The sequence below is a fragment of the Melanotaenia boesemani genome, chromosome 20, assembly GCF_017639745.1.
Source record: "Melanotaenia boesemani isolate fMelBoe1 chromosome 20, fMelBoe1.pri, whole genome shotgun sequence".
NCBI classification, from domain to species: Eukaryota; Metazoa; Chordata; class Actinopteri; order Atheriniformes; family Melanotaeniidae; genus Melanotaenia; species Melanotaenia boesemani.
In genome coordinates, this window is record NC_055701.1 from 8,088,426 (window position 1) to 8,108,754 (window position 20,329).

The 20,329-nt window shown below is 39.9% G+C and overlaps 2 protein-coding genes across 8 annotated transcripts in view; one reads left to right on the forward strand and one right to left on the reverse strand.

Annotated features, from left to right (window-relative positions):
* The window catches only part of ralgapa1 (Ral GTPase activating protein catalytic subunit alpha 1), a 77,995-nt gene extending 61,694 nt beyond the window's left edge, over positions 1-16,301 (forward strand). For 5 of the 7 annotated variants that reach the window (XM_041971389.1, XM_041971390.1, XM_041971391.1 and 2 more), the window contains exons 44-45: positions 8,118-8,242; positions 12,952-16,301. In XM_041971389.1, the coding sequence (XP_041827323.1) occupies positions 8,118-8,242; positions 12,952-13,097 (271 nt within the window). In that variant the 3' untranslated portion in view covers positions 13,098-16,301. Of the gene's footprint in view, positions 1-8,117; positions 8,243-8,510; positions 9,346-9,474; positions 9,511-12,951 lie in introns of those variants that run through there. The other 2 variants (XM_041971395.1, XM_041971394.1) reach the window with 2 other exon arrangements.
* Positions 157-19,381, reverse strand: LOC121630877 (insulinoma-associated protein 2). The gene is made up of 3 exons (XM_041971397.1): positions 16,967-19,381; positions 9,814-9,818; positions 157-167 (listed from the first exon to the last, which is right to left on the reverse strand). Exon 1 carries the CDS (start codon positions 19,369-19,371, stop codon positions 17,257-17,259), a length of 2,115 nt encoding a protein of 704 aa, XP_041827331.1. The 5' UTR covers positions 19,372-19,381; the 3' UTR covers positions 157-167; positions 9,814-9,818; positions 16,967-17,256.
* Positions 19,382-20,329: the final 948 nt, after the last annotated feature.

Here is a 20,329-nt window from a genome sequence, read left to right on the forward strand (position 1 = left end):
CATCCACATTTATAAAAGGACCTAAAGTTTTACTACAGAGAACTGTTTTGTGATGGTCAGTGTTATTTATGTAACCTGTCAGTGGTTTTAGCACCTTCATTGACAAATCTTAAGAAAAATATTCAGCTTTTACCTCAACATGCGTACAGGCTTTACTTCTTTGTCATCTCTTATTTCCATGTTATGAGGATTATATCTGTATATATATCCTGTAAGTATATGCAGAGGAGGAATAATGCCTAACTCCCTGCGGATACGACCAGAATCCATCTCCTTAATAAGAGAATTATTACTATGGCCTTGATGACAATCATCAACATGTTGTGTGCACGCCTGTGTGTGTGTATATGAACTTTGCACCTTTTAAAAGAAAGAAAAACTACCTTGTAATTGTACTGGCAGCTTTAGGGCTCCCGAGTGGCGACAGGGAGGAGGGTGAGGATCTTCAGTGTGTGCGCACACACATGTCAGAGGGTGAAATAGTGGGGTGACAAGGGGCCAATTAATGTATCACGTCTGTTTTTTCTCCTCTTCCTCTGCTCCTGCATTGGGTTAAAGAGCAGATGAATAGGGGTAAATACAATTGTGGGCCTGTGTGTATGTGTGGCTCTTTCATGCACATCGTCCGCTAACAATAAGTAGTGCATTAGACCAGCCTATCTCTGTCCCCATCTTTGGCGTACGTGGACACACACACACTCTTAATGAAATCACAAAGCCTCCATATCATTGCTATCACAGAAAGATATAAACCCATTAGCTTGTTCCTTTGGGCACAGACACACACACATACACGCACAGGTTTATCATTACACGCTGTAAAGCTTTTCCAATTGTATTATCCCTCTGATGTCCTTCTCTCTGTTGTCTGTTCCAATGCCTGGGGTGGAGAGGACAGATAGTGTGTGGGTGTGTTTGGGAGATGCTGAGTGAGATAGTATTTTTCTGAAGAGAAGTACCTCAGACAAGCTTTACAAAATAGACAGGTTCTGTTTTTAAATATAATTTTCTACCTTTGAAAACAGAAAATGAAGTTGTCACAAGTAAAAAAATTAATAAATTAAAAAAAAAAATATATATATATATATATATATATATATATATATATATAAACTGTATAAATTTACAGACAAAAGAAAGCAACAGCTAAATGTGGCTACAGTAACATCCTTGCAAATCATCTTTTGTACTGAAAAGCGTCCTTCTTTTTTTCCAAAGTTTAAGCACTAACTTTAGAGTACTCATTATGCTTAGTGTTGGAGCTGGAACATACTTCAGATTCATATCTAAAAAGCTCCTGTAATGGCCAACTTCCTGTTTTTAGCTTTACACTGTCCACATGGAGACAGTTACCAAAATACAAAGCAACTTAAACCATGGGTGCCTCTGTTTTTCTTTTTCCAAATGTTTGTTTTGCTTTATGTGGGAGAAAGTTTTGTGGAGGAAAAAACACACTGTAAAAACGAATGCTTAAAGCAACACTTAACAGATTTTCTCAATTTGGTACCCCTAATGGCTAATTGAGCATCCGTCTTACATCCTGTCTCTTCTCTGAGCTTGCTCTAGTCAGTAAAAGTCAGTCCAATATTTTCTCTTTTCTTATCTTATGCTTTGTAACTTTTTTTCTTTTCCTTCCTGGCTCTGATTTGTTTTTAGCCTTGGATAACTGCTGGGGGTCCCAATAGCATGGTGACATAATTAATGTCAAGGGTACAGAGGTTTAACGTCAGAAACTTGTGTAGTGTTGCTTTAAAGGTACCGGTTGCAGCCAGAAAATGACGTTGCAGGTGATGAGGGCGACATTTTGGGTTCTTCATTATCTTTGTAAGAAATTTGATGTTTCCGGCATCTGTTAGGTTTCAGCCAATCAGTATTCGATCAGTGTGTAGGGCTCTGCATTGTTAGCTTTTTTGGTATTGTGCATATTTGTCGGTCTGCTTTAAAAAATGATCCAGAAACCTTCACGCTGTGAACACTGAGAGCTACAGACAGATGCATACATCGCAGTAAAAATCATCTCTTATACAGCCTGGAGGCTAAATCATGAAAAGGATCTCACTATCCAGTTTATTGAACAAAGTGTGGAAAAACTTTTTTGATTTTGTTTTGTTTTTTGATTGTAACAAAGGTTACAACTCCACCTGCCCATTTAACTGACAGCCATAACTGACCCTGTAAACTTTATATGCATGGAAAGTTAACCAAGTTATTCTGAGGAATTTTAGAAAAAATTATCTTCTCTTTTTGGGAGAAAATCGTACAAGTAAATAAATACAGCTGAATTTACTGCACAGATGTTATCTTCAAGTTACTAGAATGGTGATTTTGTCAGATTGCGCTGCAATTATAGACAGTTTTTTTTAGAGCAGTTCAATTTCTGTTCATTTCTGGTGTTTTTATCTGTCTAAGATAAAACAAGCAGAAAATATGTGAAAAGAGCAGCTTTACTTGGATTTCAGCTGTATCAATGTTAACATGTATTTGCTGTTTATACAAAAAGATGCAAAATTATGCAAGTGTGGAGCCTGAGCTAGTCTCATTTGAGTCTAGTTGAGCACTTTCATGCAGGAATTTTTCGATCTCTAACCCTGTTATCTGGTTGTGTTAGTTAGATTCTCATAACATACATTTTTGTATGATTTTGATTGGACTAACATATATACATGCAATTGGTAAAACTAACCTAAAAATTAAGTAGTTTTGTGAATGCTATCACAAGATTACACTTTCTTTAGTCATGTGGAAACTCTGAATTGATTGACTGCTTTAAAATTAAAACATTTTTTTAAATACGATTGTAAAACGTTTTTCTCGTGTATTGATAATTAATGTAAGGTTGTAGAGTTTCATGTTCCCAGCAGGCTCTTTATGTTTGGCTATTTATAGACTGTACAAACAAACACACACACACACATATATAAACATTGTCATAGACACTCACATCCCAGCAGTGGTCCCAGCTCCTAATGTGCTAACAAGCTCCCTTTCTCCTCCCCTCACCTCCTCTCCTCCTTCAGTTTTCTTCTGTCTCAAGTGATCACAGGAGTCGAACTCCACCACAATGAGCTGCTCAGCGGGGGAGGGAGGAAGAGAGCCGTGGATGGCATGAACACTTCACTCTCTCCTCTCTTTTCAGCCACGCACAAGAAAATGAGTTTCTGACTCTACACAAAAGAGCCTCTTTATCTCCCTCCTTCTCCTCTGTGTCTGCCTTTCTCTGCTCTGCGCTCTTTTTCTCCCTCTTTTCTATCTTTCTCCCCTTATAATTTCCCGTTTTCTCCTCTTCTCTCTCTGAAAGAGATATTTTTCAGCTAATGACTTAATAAGAATAAGAGGAGCCATCTGAAATTCAATTACAGAAGATTTCATAGTGGCGACTGTCATTTAGATAGAGAAGTAGGGATGGTTGGAGGCAGAGATGTGTGAATGTCTATTTTCTGTGACCTCTCACTGGTTTTGACTTCATACATACATATATATATATATATATATATATATGTGTGTGTTCAAAGAAATTTGGTTGAAATTAGTTTGATATGAAAGCTGATAGGAATTTAAATGGCTGCTAAATTTCAGATCCTGGTTCGGGTTTTAAAAGGTAGTATAGGATATAATTCACACACATCTGGATTGACTGATACTGATTTGATTCTTAGTTAATTATTAATAAACCAGTTATCCTTTTTATATGAGTCTTATTTCTGGCCAATATGAAATATAAACACATCATGCCCATACTGCTGGGATGTTTCCACGTGTGTTGTTTTAGTTATTATTTACAAATCAATCTATTTCAGTGCTGTGAAGTGATTTGCAAAGGTTTCCCTTTTTATTTCCTTTTTTTAATGTTTCAGCGAGACAAAAACTAGTTTGAAGCAAAAGTATGGGAACCCCTTGTGGTCTGTAATTGACATGTCACAGCTTGTAAACCCCTTTTACAGTCAGCTTCATTCACACTGCAGACAAAAGTGACTCAAATCAGACTTTTCTGCACATATGTGACCCATATTGGATCTTTTTTACTTTATTAAACAGTAAAAATCCAGCCCAGGCCACTTTATGTGGTATTTAATTGCATACATAACCGATCTTTTTCAAATTGACCCGAGTCTGAGCATGTTGCATTTAATCCAACTTTTATGTCATTGAAGTGAAGCAGACATCAGAAATCTGCGCCGGGTTCTGACTCCATATCCACAGAGGTACTGAGGTAGCAGCCACTGCTGGACAAAAGGCCATGGTTAAGATCTGCGCTCTTTTCTTAATCTCCTTCTTTTCCTTATCAGTTGGTCATAATTTTGTCAATTCAAGCTGTGCATAACTTCTAAATTAATACACAAACACGTGCATCATACATATTTCCTTCCATAAACACAGTGCGCTGCATGTGACTTCATGTTTTCCTTTGCACACATGGGTTACTTCAGGCAAAAAATGGGATTTAGGCTTTATAAAATGCAGTGTGACTGTAGTCTAAGTTCTCAGAAACTTTGCTCCCATTTCCTTCTACAAAAAGCTTCTATATATTCTGGATTAAAAGTCAAGGATTGTGGCCTGATGGGTCTTCCTTAAAAGCAATGTTAGGGTAAGTGTGGCTGTACAGTCGAGCAGTACATCACCACTCCAGAGTTGAATCAATCTTTCTTGATTGATCTTTTCAGTCAAAGATTTTGACTTGTTTTTCTAACAATCCCTCAAGTAGTTCTCTCTGAAAATCCTTCACACAGACACAAATGAAGATACATTAACCCAGTATAAACAGGTCCCATGAAACTAAGGTTGTAAGAGCAACCAAACCTTCAAATATTTGATACTTATGAGCAAGTGTCACTTGTTTTATTTCTAACAGAAATTTCAGAAACTTTTATTTACTGGTATGCTGGTTAACAGTGCACGAATTAATTCCGTTAATTCTGAGTTATTCTAAGCCACTGGTACCCAACATGGGATCCCCGCCCACTTAAATTTTAAGATTGCAGAGCATGCTCAATGTTGTCCACAGAAGTTGGACTATAATTCATTGGATGTCTCATCAAAATCTGAAAATTAATTGCATCATAAAGTGTTTTTGCAAACAAATTTATATAGACTGAATTGGTTCACATACACATTCACTCTTCATAATGACATCAACAAGTGGATGCAGAGTCCCGAATCAAACTTCTTGCAGGGCAAAAAGTCGGGAGCATTTCAGTTGGGGCGTCACAAAAATGTCCTCTGCAGATTGAAGAGTGGTGGCTCTTTATGCACAGATTTGCTCATCCATCCATCTCCCTTTCTTTTGCTCTCTTCCTCCAATAACAATAACAATAACATTCTTTTGCGTTTCTTTGATTAATCAGACAGTGACAATAAACGTCACTGTGCCATCAAAACGAGTAAAAAACATATTTTTTAGGTCAGAAAATCACATAGTGCCACTTTAAACATAAAAGCATAAGTAATTATAATCCAACATTAGACAAACTGGTTTATTTTTTGTTCTTTCTCTGAGTGAATTTTCTAGATAATACTTGGTTGTTTTTTATTTGCAAGACTTTCCTGTAATAAAGTCTGCCTGCTCTGTACTGCTTGTCCTCCTAGACCACAGTTGAGGACAGCTAATGTGGGTTTTGCATATTAGTCCCACCCATCTGATGTTGACTCTGCTCAGAGGGAGGCTGTGACACAGTGACACAAGCCCACAGGTAGAAACCCCAACCGAGAGGAACAAAGCAATAGAAAGACATAAAGGAGGCAGGTGAAGGAAAGTAAAATGATGTTCTTGTCATTTATCTCAGCAGTGGCACCAAAGTTCTGTATTTTTCCTTCTTATTCTGTTTTTTTTCTCTCTTTCTAGACGTCTTTTTTCCAGCAGGTGTCCTCTAAACCTTTTCACCTTCTCCGAAACTATGAAACCACAGCCTTTTCAAAAAATATTCTTTTTTTTTTTTTGCTCCTCTTCTCTGCCGCTCCATTCAGTCACACATTATTAAAAGTTGATATGAAGATGATTAGGTATGGTTTGCTTGTTCCTAACTGCATTACATCCACACACCTCTCCCCCTCACTAACACATACAGTCACCAAAGGGGGAAGTGAGTGTGATTCAGGGGTGAGGCCAGCAGGAAAAGGCAAATGGCGAGATCACATGGAGACTGCTGCTGCTCTCAGCTCTCAGCTCTCTCTGGGTGACACACATCCAGCTTTGTGTTGTTACTTAAATATCCTCCTCACCTCTTCTGTGATTCGCTGCAGGATTCTCACCCCTCATCCTCCTCCATCTCCCATCGTCTTTTTACAAGTTCTCTTCCTCTGTCAACATCTCACTTTCTTTGCAACTTTAACCCCACCTCCTCCCTTCATTTTCCTCACTTTCTCAGTATGACAGATTGAAAAATGTTTTCAAAAGAACAAGTTCCTGGAAAATAAAGCATAGTAGATGTCAGACTTAAGTTCCAACCAATCTCCACCCTCCTCCTTTCTCCTGGATTCTGTCAGCGCACTTTAAAGGAACCATATTGTTGTTATTATCATTGTCTCTAACTGAATCAGTCACCATTAGACCTGAATCTTTCTCCTTCTGAGGCCCATAGACCAGCTCTCTAACCCAATAGAAAACCCATGGGCGCTATTACAGATGGCCGACCCATTCGCGAGGCCTCCACACACAGCGAGACACAAACACACAGATTTCATTCTGAAGATTCATTGGCCTAATCCCATCATACACTCGGACATTAACTCGTGCACTTACACACATACACACACACACACACACACACACACACATATACAGACAGGCGACTTTATCACATACAAACGCATAAACACTCTGCCCTCATTTAAAATCTTGTTATTGGAGCTCACTGAGAAAATGGTAATGCTATTGGAGAATGATGGGCCTGAATTGTTTGAATGCGTGTCCAGGAGGCCGTAACGGCTGCACACGGCTGTCATTTTGGTTGGATGTATGAGGTAGACTAAGGAAAAGAGGGCAAATGTCATTCAATCAATGAGGTTATCTCTAATAAATGGACAGTTGAAGTCCTGGTTTCCATTTACTCTGCTCTCCACTAAATCCCTGAGCTTCTTTCTTTGAATTCATTACTGTAATGGCAAGTGATAAAAGAGGACATTTTTTTTTCTCTGTTGTTGGCATTTACTGTAAATTCAAGATCCCGGTACAGAAAACTAATTAGCCTGTATTTCATGCACTGACAAACCCTTTTAATCCAATCATCTCAATACTTTAATTATAGTTTTTATGTTTAATTATTTGATGCTGTTAATTGGTTCAGTCAAAGTGGAAATTCACTGGTGCTCCTGAGCTGGAAAACAAAGGAATTTATTTTGACCTGTATCTGAAGTTTCTGCTCTGTCTTACCACATAGCAGTATTTTTAATTGCTCCTTTTCACCGCTGTTTTAACCGCTGTGCTGCAACCCTGCCAGCTTCAAACATAAACATCACAAGGCTGTGGTTGGTGAACCCTCACCATTACAACACTGACTCACTTAAAGGTGCAGCGTGTAACTAAATCAAAGATCAATGACAGAAAAAATATATCACTAACAACTGTGTTTCTATTGGTATCTAATTACTTTACTAAAATAACTAGTTTTTTTCTCTCTCTCTCTTAGAATGGAACATTTAGATCTACTTGCCATGGGTCCACAGACGTTGTAGCTGCCTTAGTTGTGACACCATTTTCACTACGGTGTCTCTGAATGGACAAACAACTGTGTGTGTGAAGGGAAAACCCTCTGAACTGCAATAATGATTTTGTTTGATAAGTGCTAGAGCATTGTTTGGGATAAGTACCGCCTTAAAAGGCACACATAAGAAGTAGCAGAGCAAGTAGTTTGGTGTAGTTACTTGTAGTGTAGTCATCGCTGCACGTGAGGCCACGCAGAAAAAACGTGTTTGTATCTGGAAGAATTTTTTGCCACTGACGACCACCGTCCATTCAAGTAATTTTTATGCTTATCTTTACCACTAGATGTGAGTAATTCTTACACACTGAACCTTTTAAACAGTGTTTCCAACTACACAAAATAAGTCATGGTGGTGATGTGACATTTTTTGATAAAAGCTAGGGTGTTTTATTGGATTTTGGCCTTGACTTTCGACCTCAGTTATGAAGAGCGAGCCCGGTACCTTGAGACCATAGTGCAACACCACCAGGAGCCGACCACGTTTGAGGATTACGCAGCTCGAGTCTACAGTCCCGCTCCCTGCACTCACCTGTCCTCTGACACAGGTAAGACCCGACGACTTGCCCGGTTAAACATTTTTGATGAACTCTCACTCTGTTTTTCAAACACAAAGTGGCCTTGCTAATGACATTTGGTTTAACTTCTGATCTCTAAATATCACAATGAATGACACACGAGAAGTTTTGTTTAATATTTTTTAAATATTTTGATGTATTGTCCAGATTATGTTAAATCAGTTACAGAACTACAACACACACACATTCTCTCTCTGCCAGCTCACAGTAGCTGATTAGATCTGTTCTTTATCCAAAGCTGTGTTCGGCCTTATTCTCACTCCAGAGCATCTCTGAGGAATTAGCTGACATCTGATCAACCACAGAGATGCCAGGCATGCACATGAGACTTACATTTAAGACCCTCAAATGCATCTTTCTAAGTTAATTGCAGTGATACTGATTACTTCTATCTGTGATGTATGGAAATAAGTATAATTTAAGATGCCAAAGACCCCTTTGACTCAAATTTAATCCAATTAATCAACATGATATTTACAATGATTACGTACAAACAGAAATCCAGCTGTGTGATGCAGGCTTGTGTTAATAACGTGTTGATAGGAACACTGATGTGATGTTACAGGTGTAATTGTGTGTTGATGTTGTTTTTCTTGGTCAACTACTCCTCTGCTTACTAGCTAATCTGTCAAAAAATCATTAATTATGCAATAATAATAATAATAATAACGATAATCAACCTGCTTTGAGGCTGAATAACATCTGGCACCTCATTCCTCAGAAATATTTACTGACTAAATTAAATGGGATGTAAATTGTTTTTTGATGCTTCGTGTTCCCAAATTCAGTTTCAGAGCACATGATGAAACAGTTTGTGAGAAGTTTCTTACAGACATGAGTTATCCAGCATCTACATCGATGTAATATCAGAGGCCTGGTACAGTGTGTGCATCATATCCAAAGTTCACAACTCTGTGTACAAAATCTGGACTTTTAAGAACCTTGTGCTTTGAAATAAACCCTGCTCAAATTAATGCAGCATCCCAGTTTCTGTATCTTATTTTCCAGTCCTCCACCTGAGTTAACATTCGGTCCCCCGCCCCTCTTAACAGTACAATGATGATTCTTCTCTTTTTCTGTTTTTGTTTATTTTATTTCACCCTTTGTATTTATTTATTTTTATTTACTCTTTTTACTTAACATTTTGTTTTGTTTGGATTCTTTTTCTTTTTTTTTTCTTTTCTTTTGTCCCCTTCCTTTAGATCGTTTTGTCTCACTGTATGCCTATAGCTAAAAAGGTAAGCCTGGTCACATGATTGACACATCCCGTTCTGACTGGCTCTTCCTTCTGACATTTCTACCTGACATGTGCTTTCCCCACGTTTTATCTCTGTTTTTTCCTCTGTGTTTTCTCCACTTAAAGCAGGTCTGCATGTGTTAATAGCAGATTTCTTTTCCTCTTCAAAAGGCGGTGTCACTTTCAGCTCGTCACTGAGGGGCTTTTGGTTTGACTGACAAAGTTTTTTCTTCTTCTTTGTAAAACTTTATAAGTCTGACCCATTCTCCACCAGCTTAGTTCATAAATTGTACGTAAGACGGACTGTTTCTATCTCTGTTTTGGTTTTCATTACCACCATATTTCACTTGATTTATCTCAGATTTGTCAGATTTACCAGACTGAACTCAGTGTCTTGATGAAAGTGGGATGTTCTTTTCTAACACAGAGATGTTTCTGCTCTTCTGTCTGTTCACTCACTCGGTAATCTTCATGGTTTGTTCTGTTAACCTGCGACCTCCCATTGACCTAGTGAAACTCTAACCTCGCTGTTTGATCCTCTCCTTCTGGTTTTGATATGATGTAACATTACATTCTCTCACACATTCATACAGAGACATATACCTAAAAAGTGGGTAAGCCAGGTATAATACTATACATAAATGCACAAGTTGTGTGAATATGTACCTTGAACTAACAGTGTTGTGTTTCTCTCTGTTTAACCTGCATCATTTTTACGTTTTAATTCTGTAGTGTGTTAATATAGAGGAGTAAAAGTGCCACAATGAAGTAATTAAATATATCATTAAATAATTATTTAAATGTCATTAAATAATTAAAATGACAATTAGATACATTAATGTGTTATTAAATAAATCACTAATTCATTAAAATACCAATTAATGTATAAAAAACATATATAATTATTTCACTATTTAATTATTTCATGGTCTTGTGTTGCAGAGCATCATGAATTTATTTCATCTGTCAACCTAGTCCATCAAAGCCAGTGGGCGGGGCTAACGCTAATCCAGTTTGATCCATTGCTTTGGTCCGTAACTGAGAAGCTGGAGAGAGATGATGGATGATTTTTGTGAACTTTCCAGGGAGATGATGGGAGACATTTTAGAGCTAGCAGGTGATGTGGAAGCAGAGCATGTAGCGAGGAAAGCAGAGGAATTTGTTGAAGTTGTTGGACTTATTTCTGCACTTTTCAACCAAATACTGACCACAGTGTGACTGCAAGTTTAGAAGAAGTACTCCACCGCTTCTCTGGTACCAGAGCACAACAAGCAGAACACACAGGGACCGGTGCGCTGGGTGTTCGACGTACCGACTGCAGTTCTGGAGCACCAAGTAGAAGTTCTGTTTAGAGCTTCCACAATCAAATCCCCTGCTCCTCTCAGCAGCTCCTCTCAGCACACTGCCTGATATTTTGCTTGTTGCTAATAAATGGGTTGAGTATCTAAACCAGCGTAGAGGTGAATAACCCCACACTGTGTGTTGGAATGTGTTCACTAGCTCTGCATTGATCCATTATATAGAGTGTATTAGCCTGGACTTATGGCAAGGGCAACCAATCAGGCGTCAGGATCCGCCCACTGGCTTTGATGGACTAGGTTGACAGATTAAATAAATTCATGATGCACTGCAACACAGGACCATGACATAATTAATTAAATAGTGAAATAATTATATATGTTTTTACATACATTAATTGGTATTTGGATGAATTAGTAACACATTTAATAACACATTAATGTATTTAATTGTAATTTTATTTAATTAATGACGCATTTAAGTAATTATTTAATGGTATATTTTATTATTTCATTGTGGCACTTTTACTCCTCCATATGTTAAAGATGAGCTAAATGTTTTTATTTGTTTACTGTTTGTTTTGTATTCTCATTCTGTCTGTTTTCTACATGTGTGGCTCCTTCTTTTTCTTGGTTTTCATTCATTTTCTGTTTTTTTTCCTTCAATCTCCTCCTTTTTTTAACTTTCCCTTCCTTTGCTTTCCTCTTTTTCTTTTGTCTTCCTTTGCCCTTCCTTAATTCCATTCCTTTTCTCTCCTTCCCTCTTCCTCTCTCCTATGCTTGTGTTCATTCACCTTTCCCCTCCTCTCTTGTCCTGACCTTCTTTCTCCTTGTTGTTCCCTTCTACTTCCCTCTCCTTTCCACTTTTTCTCCTTTTTTCCCTTGCCATTTCCTTCTCATCAGAGGAGCATAGTGTTATGTATCTGATGGTCCCTAAACCACTAGACAGCTTCAACATGCTCAGGGTGAAGGGGAAAGGTCTGAAGCAGAAGGTTCTTCATGCTAGCTGTGAATGGTATGCACCACAGATAGAAAGTTTCATTTTACGCTGTGCTGCAGTAAATTAGCAGTAAAGTTTTCTTCCACTGAAAAATAAACAGAATAACTATTAGGAACTGAATTTTAGCTGGCTTCCATCTAAAGTGTTCAGGTCTGGTTTGGTTTTAACATAAAGTTGCCAGTGTCGGCTTAATCAGCACATTTTTCCTGTTACAGAGCTGTTGGTCGGTTAGTAAATGTAGAATGTGGCAGCAGTGTCACGTTTCTGCTGAGCAGTATGGTACGTTAGTTTGTGTGTGTCCATTATGAAAAGGCCTTAACAAATGAACCGAACCATTTCAGGTGCTGGTCAATAGGAGAATGGTATGGTATGGTTAGGGCAGAGCTACTGCTGTCACACAATAGTTTGTTGATTGGGGACAGAAAAATGTCACATTGTGCAATAAAAGCAAGCGCAAAAGATAAAAACTTGTTGTTAGTTGAGCAACGTTTGTTGTCATCACACTAGTATGACACCACGCTAGGCATTGGGCTCGACTTAGAATGGAAACTTTATCCTGACATGGCCGGACCACTCCTTGCTGTGCTGTACCAAACCAAACCACCCAGTGGCTTAAAACTAGCATGTTTTTTGGTCACGATCAGAGAAAACAAAATTAATTCATGTTAGACATCTTTCATCTGTTACAACTTAAAGTTTCACCCTGCATAGCACCAATACGCAAGACTATTTGGTGATTTGGAAAAAAAAAGTTGAATGTACTATTTTGTTTAACTGAAGAGGCTGAGTTGCAAAACAAAATGAGTCGAGTCTGTACAGTCAGGAAAAGAAAAGAACATTTTTACGCAATAACTCTGGGTACTAAACATGTCTGGTGGTTTTAGGGAGCTAAGATACATGATAAAGCTGAGCAAATTGAGGGTGTTTACAGGGTTTTTATGTTGTCCGTCTATCTGTGTTTCCTTTATTTGTCTGTGGAAATCTGTGCAGTGTTGCTAAGTAGACCATCATGGGAAGTGATGTAATTTTCGTGTTGATCCTTTATCCTTTTTCTTCTTATCCACCCTCCTCCCCTTTCGCCTCACCCATCCTCCCATCACATTTCTCCCCCGGCGCCTCCTTCTCATCCTCCTACCCTCCTCAGGCTCCTGCCTAGAGATTCTTCGGGGAGAAAGTCCGGCTCTTGGGGAGGCCGGGAGCGACTCGGCGTCCCCCATGTCTCCTCGGACTAGCAAGAGTCGCATGTCCATGAAGCTGCGACGCTCCTCTGGATCTGCCAATAAGACCTGAGCTTTGCATATGCTATGGCTCTGTCAGCACAGATACTGTCCCCCATGTGAGCCAATCAAAGTAAAAGTATAAGTAATATTAACTGTTCACAAGACAATTTAAACAGAAAACAGGATTCTTTGGATTCTTGTAAACAATCAGGGGTGTTAATAGGCCTTCTCTCCTCCCAGCTCCTTCACATTGTTTTGCCCAGAACACCCAAACTTGCTCTGTTATACCCTCTGATGTACATGTGACATTATTCTGCTGTAAATATCTGCAGCTTTGCTTAAAAACCAACCAAACGTATCGTGTAGCAGCATGCTGGCATTTGCCACAATAGGAAAAGCTGAATACATTCATCCAGCAAAGTGCAGTATTAGTTCATAACAATGTGTGCCAAGTTAGAAAGTGCACAAATATCAGTATAACCAGGACTGCAAAAAGCCTAAGTGTGCCACATGTATTATACGCTGCTCACAGACAGTTGCAGCGCACATTCAGCGAGATAAAACTGCAGAAGTCATGTCTGTGATGTTGAATGTTGCTTGGAGGGGGATCTGTATATTTATACTGATGTTGGTGTGTGTATGCGTATGTGTGTGTGTACAGACAGAAGCAGGAGTATTGGCTGTAAAGTGTTGCTTGGAAAGCGCAAGATGAGTCTATTTTTGATGTTCATGCTTCAAAAATGAAAGCAGGCCATGAAATAAAAGTTCAGATCTGTTCATTTTAGGAGTATTCATTACAAACAAACATGCTTTTGTGGATGCTCTCCAGCCAAACTTCCAAACAATGTTTTAATCCCCAGTCTGAGCTCATGGGACTGGAAATGAACAGACCCTCCCTCTCTGTTAAGCAACATGAGAAACACTGTTCTGATGAGGACAAATGGCTTGTTTGTCTTTTACAAAGGAGAGTAAACACTCCAGAACATGAACAAGATGGGAAAGTCAGAGAAAGCACCTGTTAAAGTTTTCTTTGTGTTTTGTTTTTCTAGAAAATGCTGTAAAATGTGGATGAGCACTGATGTTAATGCATTCATTTTGCTTTTTACTGTAAATTTTGTTTTTGCTTGAACAAGCTGTATTTTTAGTCACTTTGTCATCAGAGGTGAGAAACCACAGCATTTCTTTTTTTTTTTTCATTTTAACTACATATATATATATTTGTATGCTGTATATCTATATATGTATGAGTATGAATATATATAGCAGATATATGGATCTCTTTAAGAATGTGTACAGTGTGAAGAAGCTTGTTGTGTATATAAGATTATGAGAAAATAGCTGCCAAAGTCAAACTGTGGTTTAACCTCAGACCACATATTTGCTAAAAAAAAATTCATATATATATATATATATATATATATATATATATATATATATATATATATAATAGGTCTACACTACATTTTACACTTCAACAGGTCATCTTTCGTAGTCAAATTTGTATTTTATTCTCCAGGAATTTAAATTTTTCCTTATTTATCTCATCTGTCTCACTTTGCAGCCTTTTGTTGCCACCAGTTGACTGTAAAACTTGCACGAGATGTTTGTGTCACTATTTTTTCTTCCCAAATTTGAATTATTGTAGAGGAGAAGACAGACTGAGACTAAAACGGCATAAAGTTTTAGGTTTATACTAGTTCTAATGTGAGAGAGGTCTTCGCCTCTGATTTCAGTGTTTGACTCTTTCGATGAGTCACGTTTTTTTCTCTAATGGAGGTAGATTTAGGGAGGATGTTGGGAAACTGTCAGAAATTGAATATCACAGTTTAACAGCCAAAGAGGAGAAAGCAAAGATGTCAATATGTCATTTTTATTTAACATTTGATCTGCTCTTATGTTGAGACGTCCCCAATTCTGCTTGTGGATTGAGAGGAGCAGCATGCAGTCAGTTTATTTAACGTAATTTCTGCAAGCCATCGTTTCAGTAAAAACTGACTAGTTAGCTCGTGTCTGTGAAACGGCTCCAAAAACCCTCTCAGAGCTGAAGAAGTTTGATTTTTCTTTGTAAAAATCCAAGCTGTGGTGTTTCAGGGATTATCTAGATAGAATGTGCATCCATGCATTGTACATGATGGCATGTGTAACTTTTTTTTCCCCCCTTCCCTCCCATGACTCGAGTGATTCATGATAGAGGAAACTGTGGATACATGAGATCTGTATCTGAAAATATGGATTGATTTTTGCAGATCTCACAGCTCGAACTCGGCTGTATTTTCTGTTCAAGTGTTTCTTTTTGTTTTAGCCATATTTTCTTTAAGAAATGAAAGGGATTGTACTATTTCTTTTTTTATTCTAACCCCTTCCATGAGGTTAAAATGGTTCATTTTTACAAATGCAATTGTGTAATGAGGTCACATTAGTTTTCTGTTACTTGTGTGTGTTTGATATCAGCTGAGCATTGTCCCTTTAAATCATTGCTGTAGCTGTTGCTATTGCTGAGGTTAAAGAACCATTTATTGTTAATACATGTTGTCTTGAGGCCCAGCTATGACCCCCCAAGGCCTGATCAGTACCTGCTGTAAATAGACGACAGATCACTCGTGTGCTTTATTACATTCTACAAAGATACAGACAACTGGAGCTTTTCATTCTACATCCCAAACTCTGTCCCAGCACCTAAAACTTACAGTAACACATTTACACTCCTTCATGCTCTTTAGATTAAAATTTGTGATCCAATATTACAATTTGAGCCTTGATAATGCTTTAATAATTAAATATAGTTTTTATAGGTTGTAAATTCTCTTCATGATTCCATTTTGGCAATTAACTCATTTAAGTTAAAATTCTGATTAGCAGCAACCAAAATTCTGTTTAAGTTTCCCAAAGTTGTTCAGCATAATAATAATTTAAAAAAAAAAAAAACATCTGCCACATTGAGGTGAGCTTTTTTGTCCAAAATCGTACCTCTTTGTTGTGTGATGAGGAGAAGAAGTCTGCCACCCTCCATGTTTGAGCTGCAGCAGCTCTCGGAGATGGGCTGAACCTCTGGGCTCTGTCCACATGTTAGTTTGGGACGGAGCTGAAGTAAATCTGCATGACACCAGTTCAGTACTAACTGCATGTTTTGACCAGTTGTATCAACACACGTGCACGCACACGCTCCACAAACTGTTACTGTCAAACCTGAGGTATGTAAACATGTTACATCTTTTACACACACATGGTGTGTGAATGTGCGATGATGGACTTTGACAATAAATGATTTGTGCCAGTGGCCTCTGCTTCATTCACATATTGATGTTTTTATATCTGATTTTTAAAACGTGACATTTAACAAACTGATAATCAGACTTTATCAACATTTATTGACAATAACTTTGAATAAATCCCACATTAGAATTAAACCATATCAAAATAGAACTGTACAGCATTTATAGAACCAGTTACATTTCTTTAGTGCCATAAATGCAAATATCTCAATAGTAAACAGTGTATAATTGTTAAACACAAAACATTTTTACAACTGTACTGACATTAAACAGCTGAGAAATTAACCATGTTTATTATAAAAGATATTTTATGGTCTGATCATTGAATTTAAGTTTATCCTTTAATGAAATTTTGAGTCTTGCCATTCTGCTTGAGCATCACTGTAATTTCATTACTCGTGTATGACCAGTTTTTTTCTTCTTCTTCTTGGGGGGAGGGTGTCATTCTAAAACTGCAGTTAATGGCCACTAATTGTTAAGTTTCTATATTTTAAAACCAAACTGGTCATACTGAGGTTTTTATTACAAGAGAAGTTGTAAAGAAATTTTAATTTGTCCATATTAATTTTATATAATTTAATATATGAGTCAAATAACAAAGTTAATATTCGATGGAGAAAGCAAATATAGTAATAATCCTCGTTATGGTTACCATGGGACTATTAACAATTACCATGAACAGCGACTATAATTCAGTGTATGATGTGATTTGTATAATTAAGATTCAGCACCACGGACAGTTCCAGATTCATATTGAAAAGCGCAAGTAAGCAACATTTTGTTTTAGTTTCCTGAACAATGTAAATCTTCCAATCAAAGGCGCAGCGACTCAGTTGTAAGCCAATAATACACACCAAAAAAAGTTGACTTAAAAATGTACACTTCAACAACCACACACCGTTTTCCCAGATGGTTGGAATGATTTAAAAGCAAAAATGTTTGCATTTCTTGCGCGCTTTATGGTCGCACAGTCATCTGCATCAGCATCACCTGCCGGTTCTCGGTGGGATGAGACTTGTTGATGTGTCTTGTGAGGCCCGGAGAGCTGAAGAATGTGGAGGGACAGTACTTGCACGTGAAGATCTGTTGCTGCTCGCAGTCTACGACGCTTCCTTCTTCTCTGTGCGCGTGGAAAACGTCCGCTCTGCGTCCTCCTCCCAGAGTCTCCACCAACAGCTCGTCTCTCATCGCGTGCCACAGACGATGCTTGTCCCTAATTTCAACCGACGGGAAGCGCGCGCCGCACAGGTGGCACAAGAACACCTGACTCTGGCTGCCGCTGGTCTCACGTGCTTGGCTGTAAGATGACGGGGGCGGAGAGGCCCGCGTGCTTATTTCGTGTGCAGCTAGGTGTTTTTTCAAGTAAGCCTGTCGGCGGAACTTTTTCCCGCAGTACCGACATTCATACACTTCCTCCTCCGGTAACGACTGGATGAACGGTAAAGGGGGGCGCGTGAGTGATGGCGGCTGCTGTTGCTGAAGCTCTGCGCGCTCGTCGGGGTTACCGGTTAGAAGGAGGAGGCTGGATGGAGGGCTGTCCGCAGCTCTCACATGCTGCTGCAGGTCCCCGCAGCTTTCAACCGGGCTCCGGTAATGAGCTGATTGGTCATAGTGAGGACGCGCGAGGCTGTTGCTGTCGGGGCTGTCCCGAGACCGAGGGTGAAGAAGCAGCAGCGATGGCTCGCGCCTGATGCGGGAGCTGTCCAGCGTTCCGTGGTGCTGATTAGCGTTCGTGCGCAGCAGCTCGTTCTCTTTGCCCTCCATCTCCACCTGCTGCCTCTCGTGCTGAATGAGCGCTCGCGCCTCTTTTAACTGGCTCCGGTTTGTGGGAGCCTCTCCTCCCTGGTTATTTACCGGACGCGGTTTGTGCCAGCGTCGGTGAGAGGCCAAGTTGGCGGGACAGCTGAAGACTTTGTCGCACTCCGGGCAGCGGTACTCCACGCGCACTATGCGGGAGCACTTGTGTTGCGCGAGAGAGAAGGGGTCTGGATACTCCTCTTTACAAAGCTGGCAGATGAACTCTCCCAGCGGCTGAACCCCGGCGGGTGCAGCCGGCTTCTCCCGCGTCCTCCTCAGCTCGGGGCTCTCCTTCTTGATCCGCAAACCCAGAACCGGTGAGGTGGTGACGTCATCCTCGAAGTTCAGTTTCCGGTTTACTTTGGGTTTCTTGGACGGGGTTCCCCCCGACTGCTTCTTGTGGTGATCCGGTTCAATGAAAGAGCGTTTTCTCGCTGCCTGATGCTGTTCCTGGGTCATCAGTGTCAGAGGTGGGAACAGGTGCACGTGAGCCATGTTGGGGTCATACTTGTCATGGTGACCGTAGGACTGCGCGTGGCGGCGGCTGCTGTTGAGGAGCCTCTCGATGGAAGCGGACACTGAGGTCGGCGTCGGACTCACCAGGAACGGCAGGGCCGGTACCGGGGACGATGTCCGACACCTGCCGGTGAACGACGGCGGTTTTTCTCGGTCCTCGTGCTGCTCTGGAAGTCTTGTGCCTACCGGTTTAACCGGACTGCAGGACTCTGTTAAGGCAGGGTCGTGCTGAGGAGGGTAGTAGCAGGACAAATCGCCATCCAGACTCAAAACGTCCACTTCGCTCACCTGCTCTTCGGTCTCCGGTAACTGCGCGCTCCTTTCAGCTTCTGCTTCCAACGCGGACTCCACGTGCGGGCTCCACGCCTCCCTGACACCGGCAGGGTCCTCGCGGGAAACAGACATTTCTTCATCTGCATTCTGAAATGGAAAAACACTTAACACTGGGCTCACGGCTTCAGAGTTTTCAGAGTCAAATGTTTCGGGCTTGATGCTGTTTGTTCGTGACCGATATGACGCCGAACCCCGACGCTTCCTCTTCACCAAGAATCCTCGAGGCATTGTGACGACGATGGTGCGAGGCGCGTGGCACCACCAGGCGGAAAGAGCAACTCTAGTCTCGACACCACTTTGAAGTGCAGCTTTGAAGTGCGTGCGGAGACAGACAGAAGGAGGGGCGCTCGCAGGTTGAATGAGAGCCACAACAGTGTTCCTCTCTCTCTCTCTCTTATACACTGACTTTCGTACAGAATCAAACATGAATATTTAATGCCTGAAACTAAAATAAAACATTGTCTAAAAGTTTTTTTTTCTTTTATTGGAGAAAGAAATGGTAAAAGCTGTTTATTTTACAGTCAGGAAATATGTGTGATGCCCCCTTGATTGAGGATGCAATAGAAATGTATTGTTATTACTGGACGTCATTGTCAGTTTTTAGCTGTACCAATATGATACAAATAACATTTTTTTTTATTATTATACTTTTATTTTTACTAAGGCAGCTGCTTCGGAAATTGGTCTACTTAATGTCTATGTATCATTTTTGGGGATTTTTTTAAAACCTTTATAGCAGAGCAAATGTAGAATTAAAATGGCAGAAATCTCCCAAACTGAGAAAACAGCTCAAACATATTTGCTGTTTGCAAAATCTTTGGTATTTTGTCTAATTTTATCATTGTTGTTGCCCATTTTTATGACGTAAAAAATATATTTTTCCTGTCTTCTTCTTTTGCATGTTTTTGCTGTTCATTCACTCCTGATACTTCCTGTTTTTTCTTCTTTAATCTCTTGTCTTTTGAGGCTGGTGCGCCCTGACCTGTTATCAAGAGGAAAATCGGCATCTTTGCAATGAGGAAAAGCTCCCATGGGGGAGTCGTTAACACATTATATCTCATTTAAGACTATTAATGACCTCTTCTTTCCCGCTGGAGTGTCCGAGCAGTGGTGGGAATATTTTGGCCTTTGCTTTCCCTCAGCGTGTGAATGTGTTCACTCGCGCATGCATGCGTGTCTTTATCTTCCCAGCAGAACACAAGATCAGAGTGGAAGAGAGAGATGGAGATTGTGATTTGATACGCGTGTGTTTGAAACGCTTTTCACACCCACCGATCCTCCCTCCCCCTTACAGAATCTGCTCTCGCTGATAAGAGATCGGAGAGATCCATCCATCCTTCATCCCCTGGGGTTATATGGGCCCTTCTGTGCGGGCCAAGCGCTC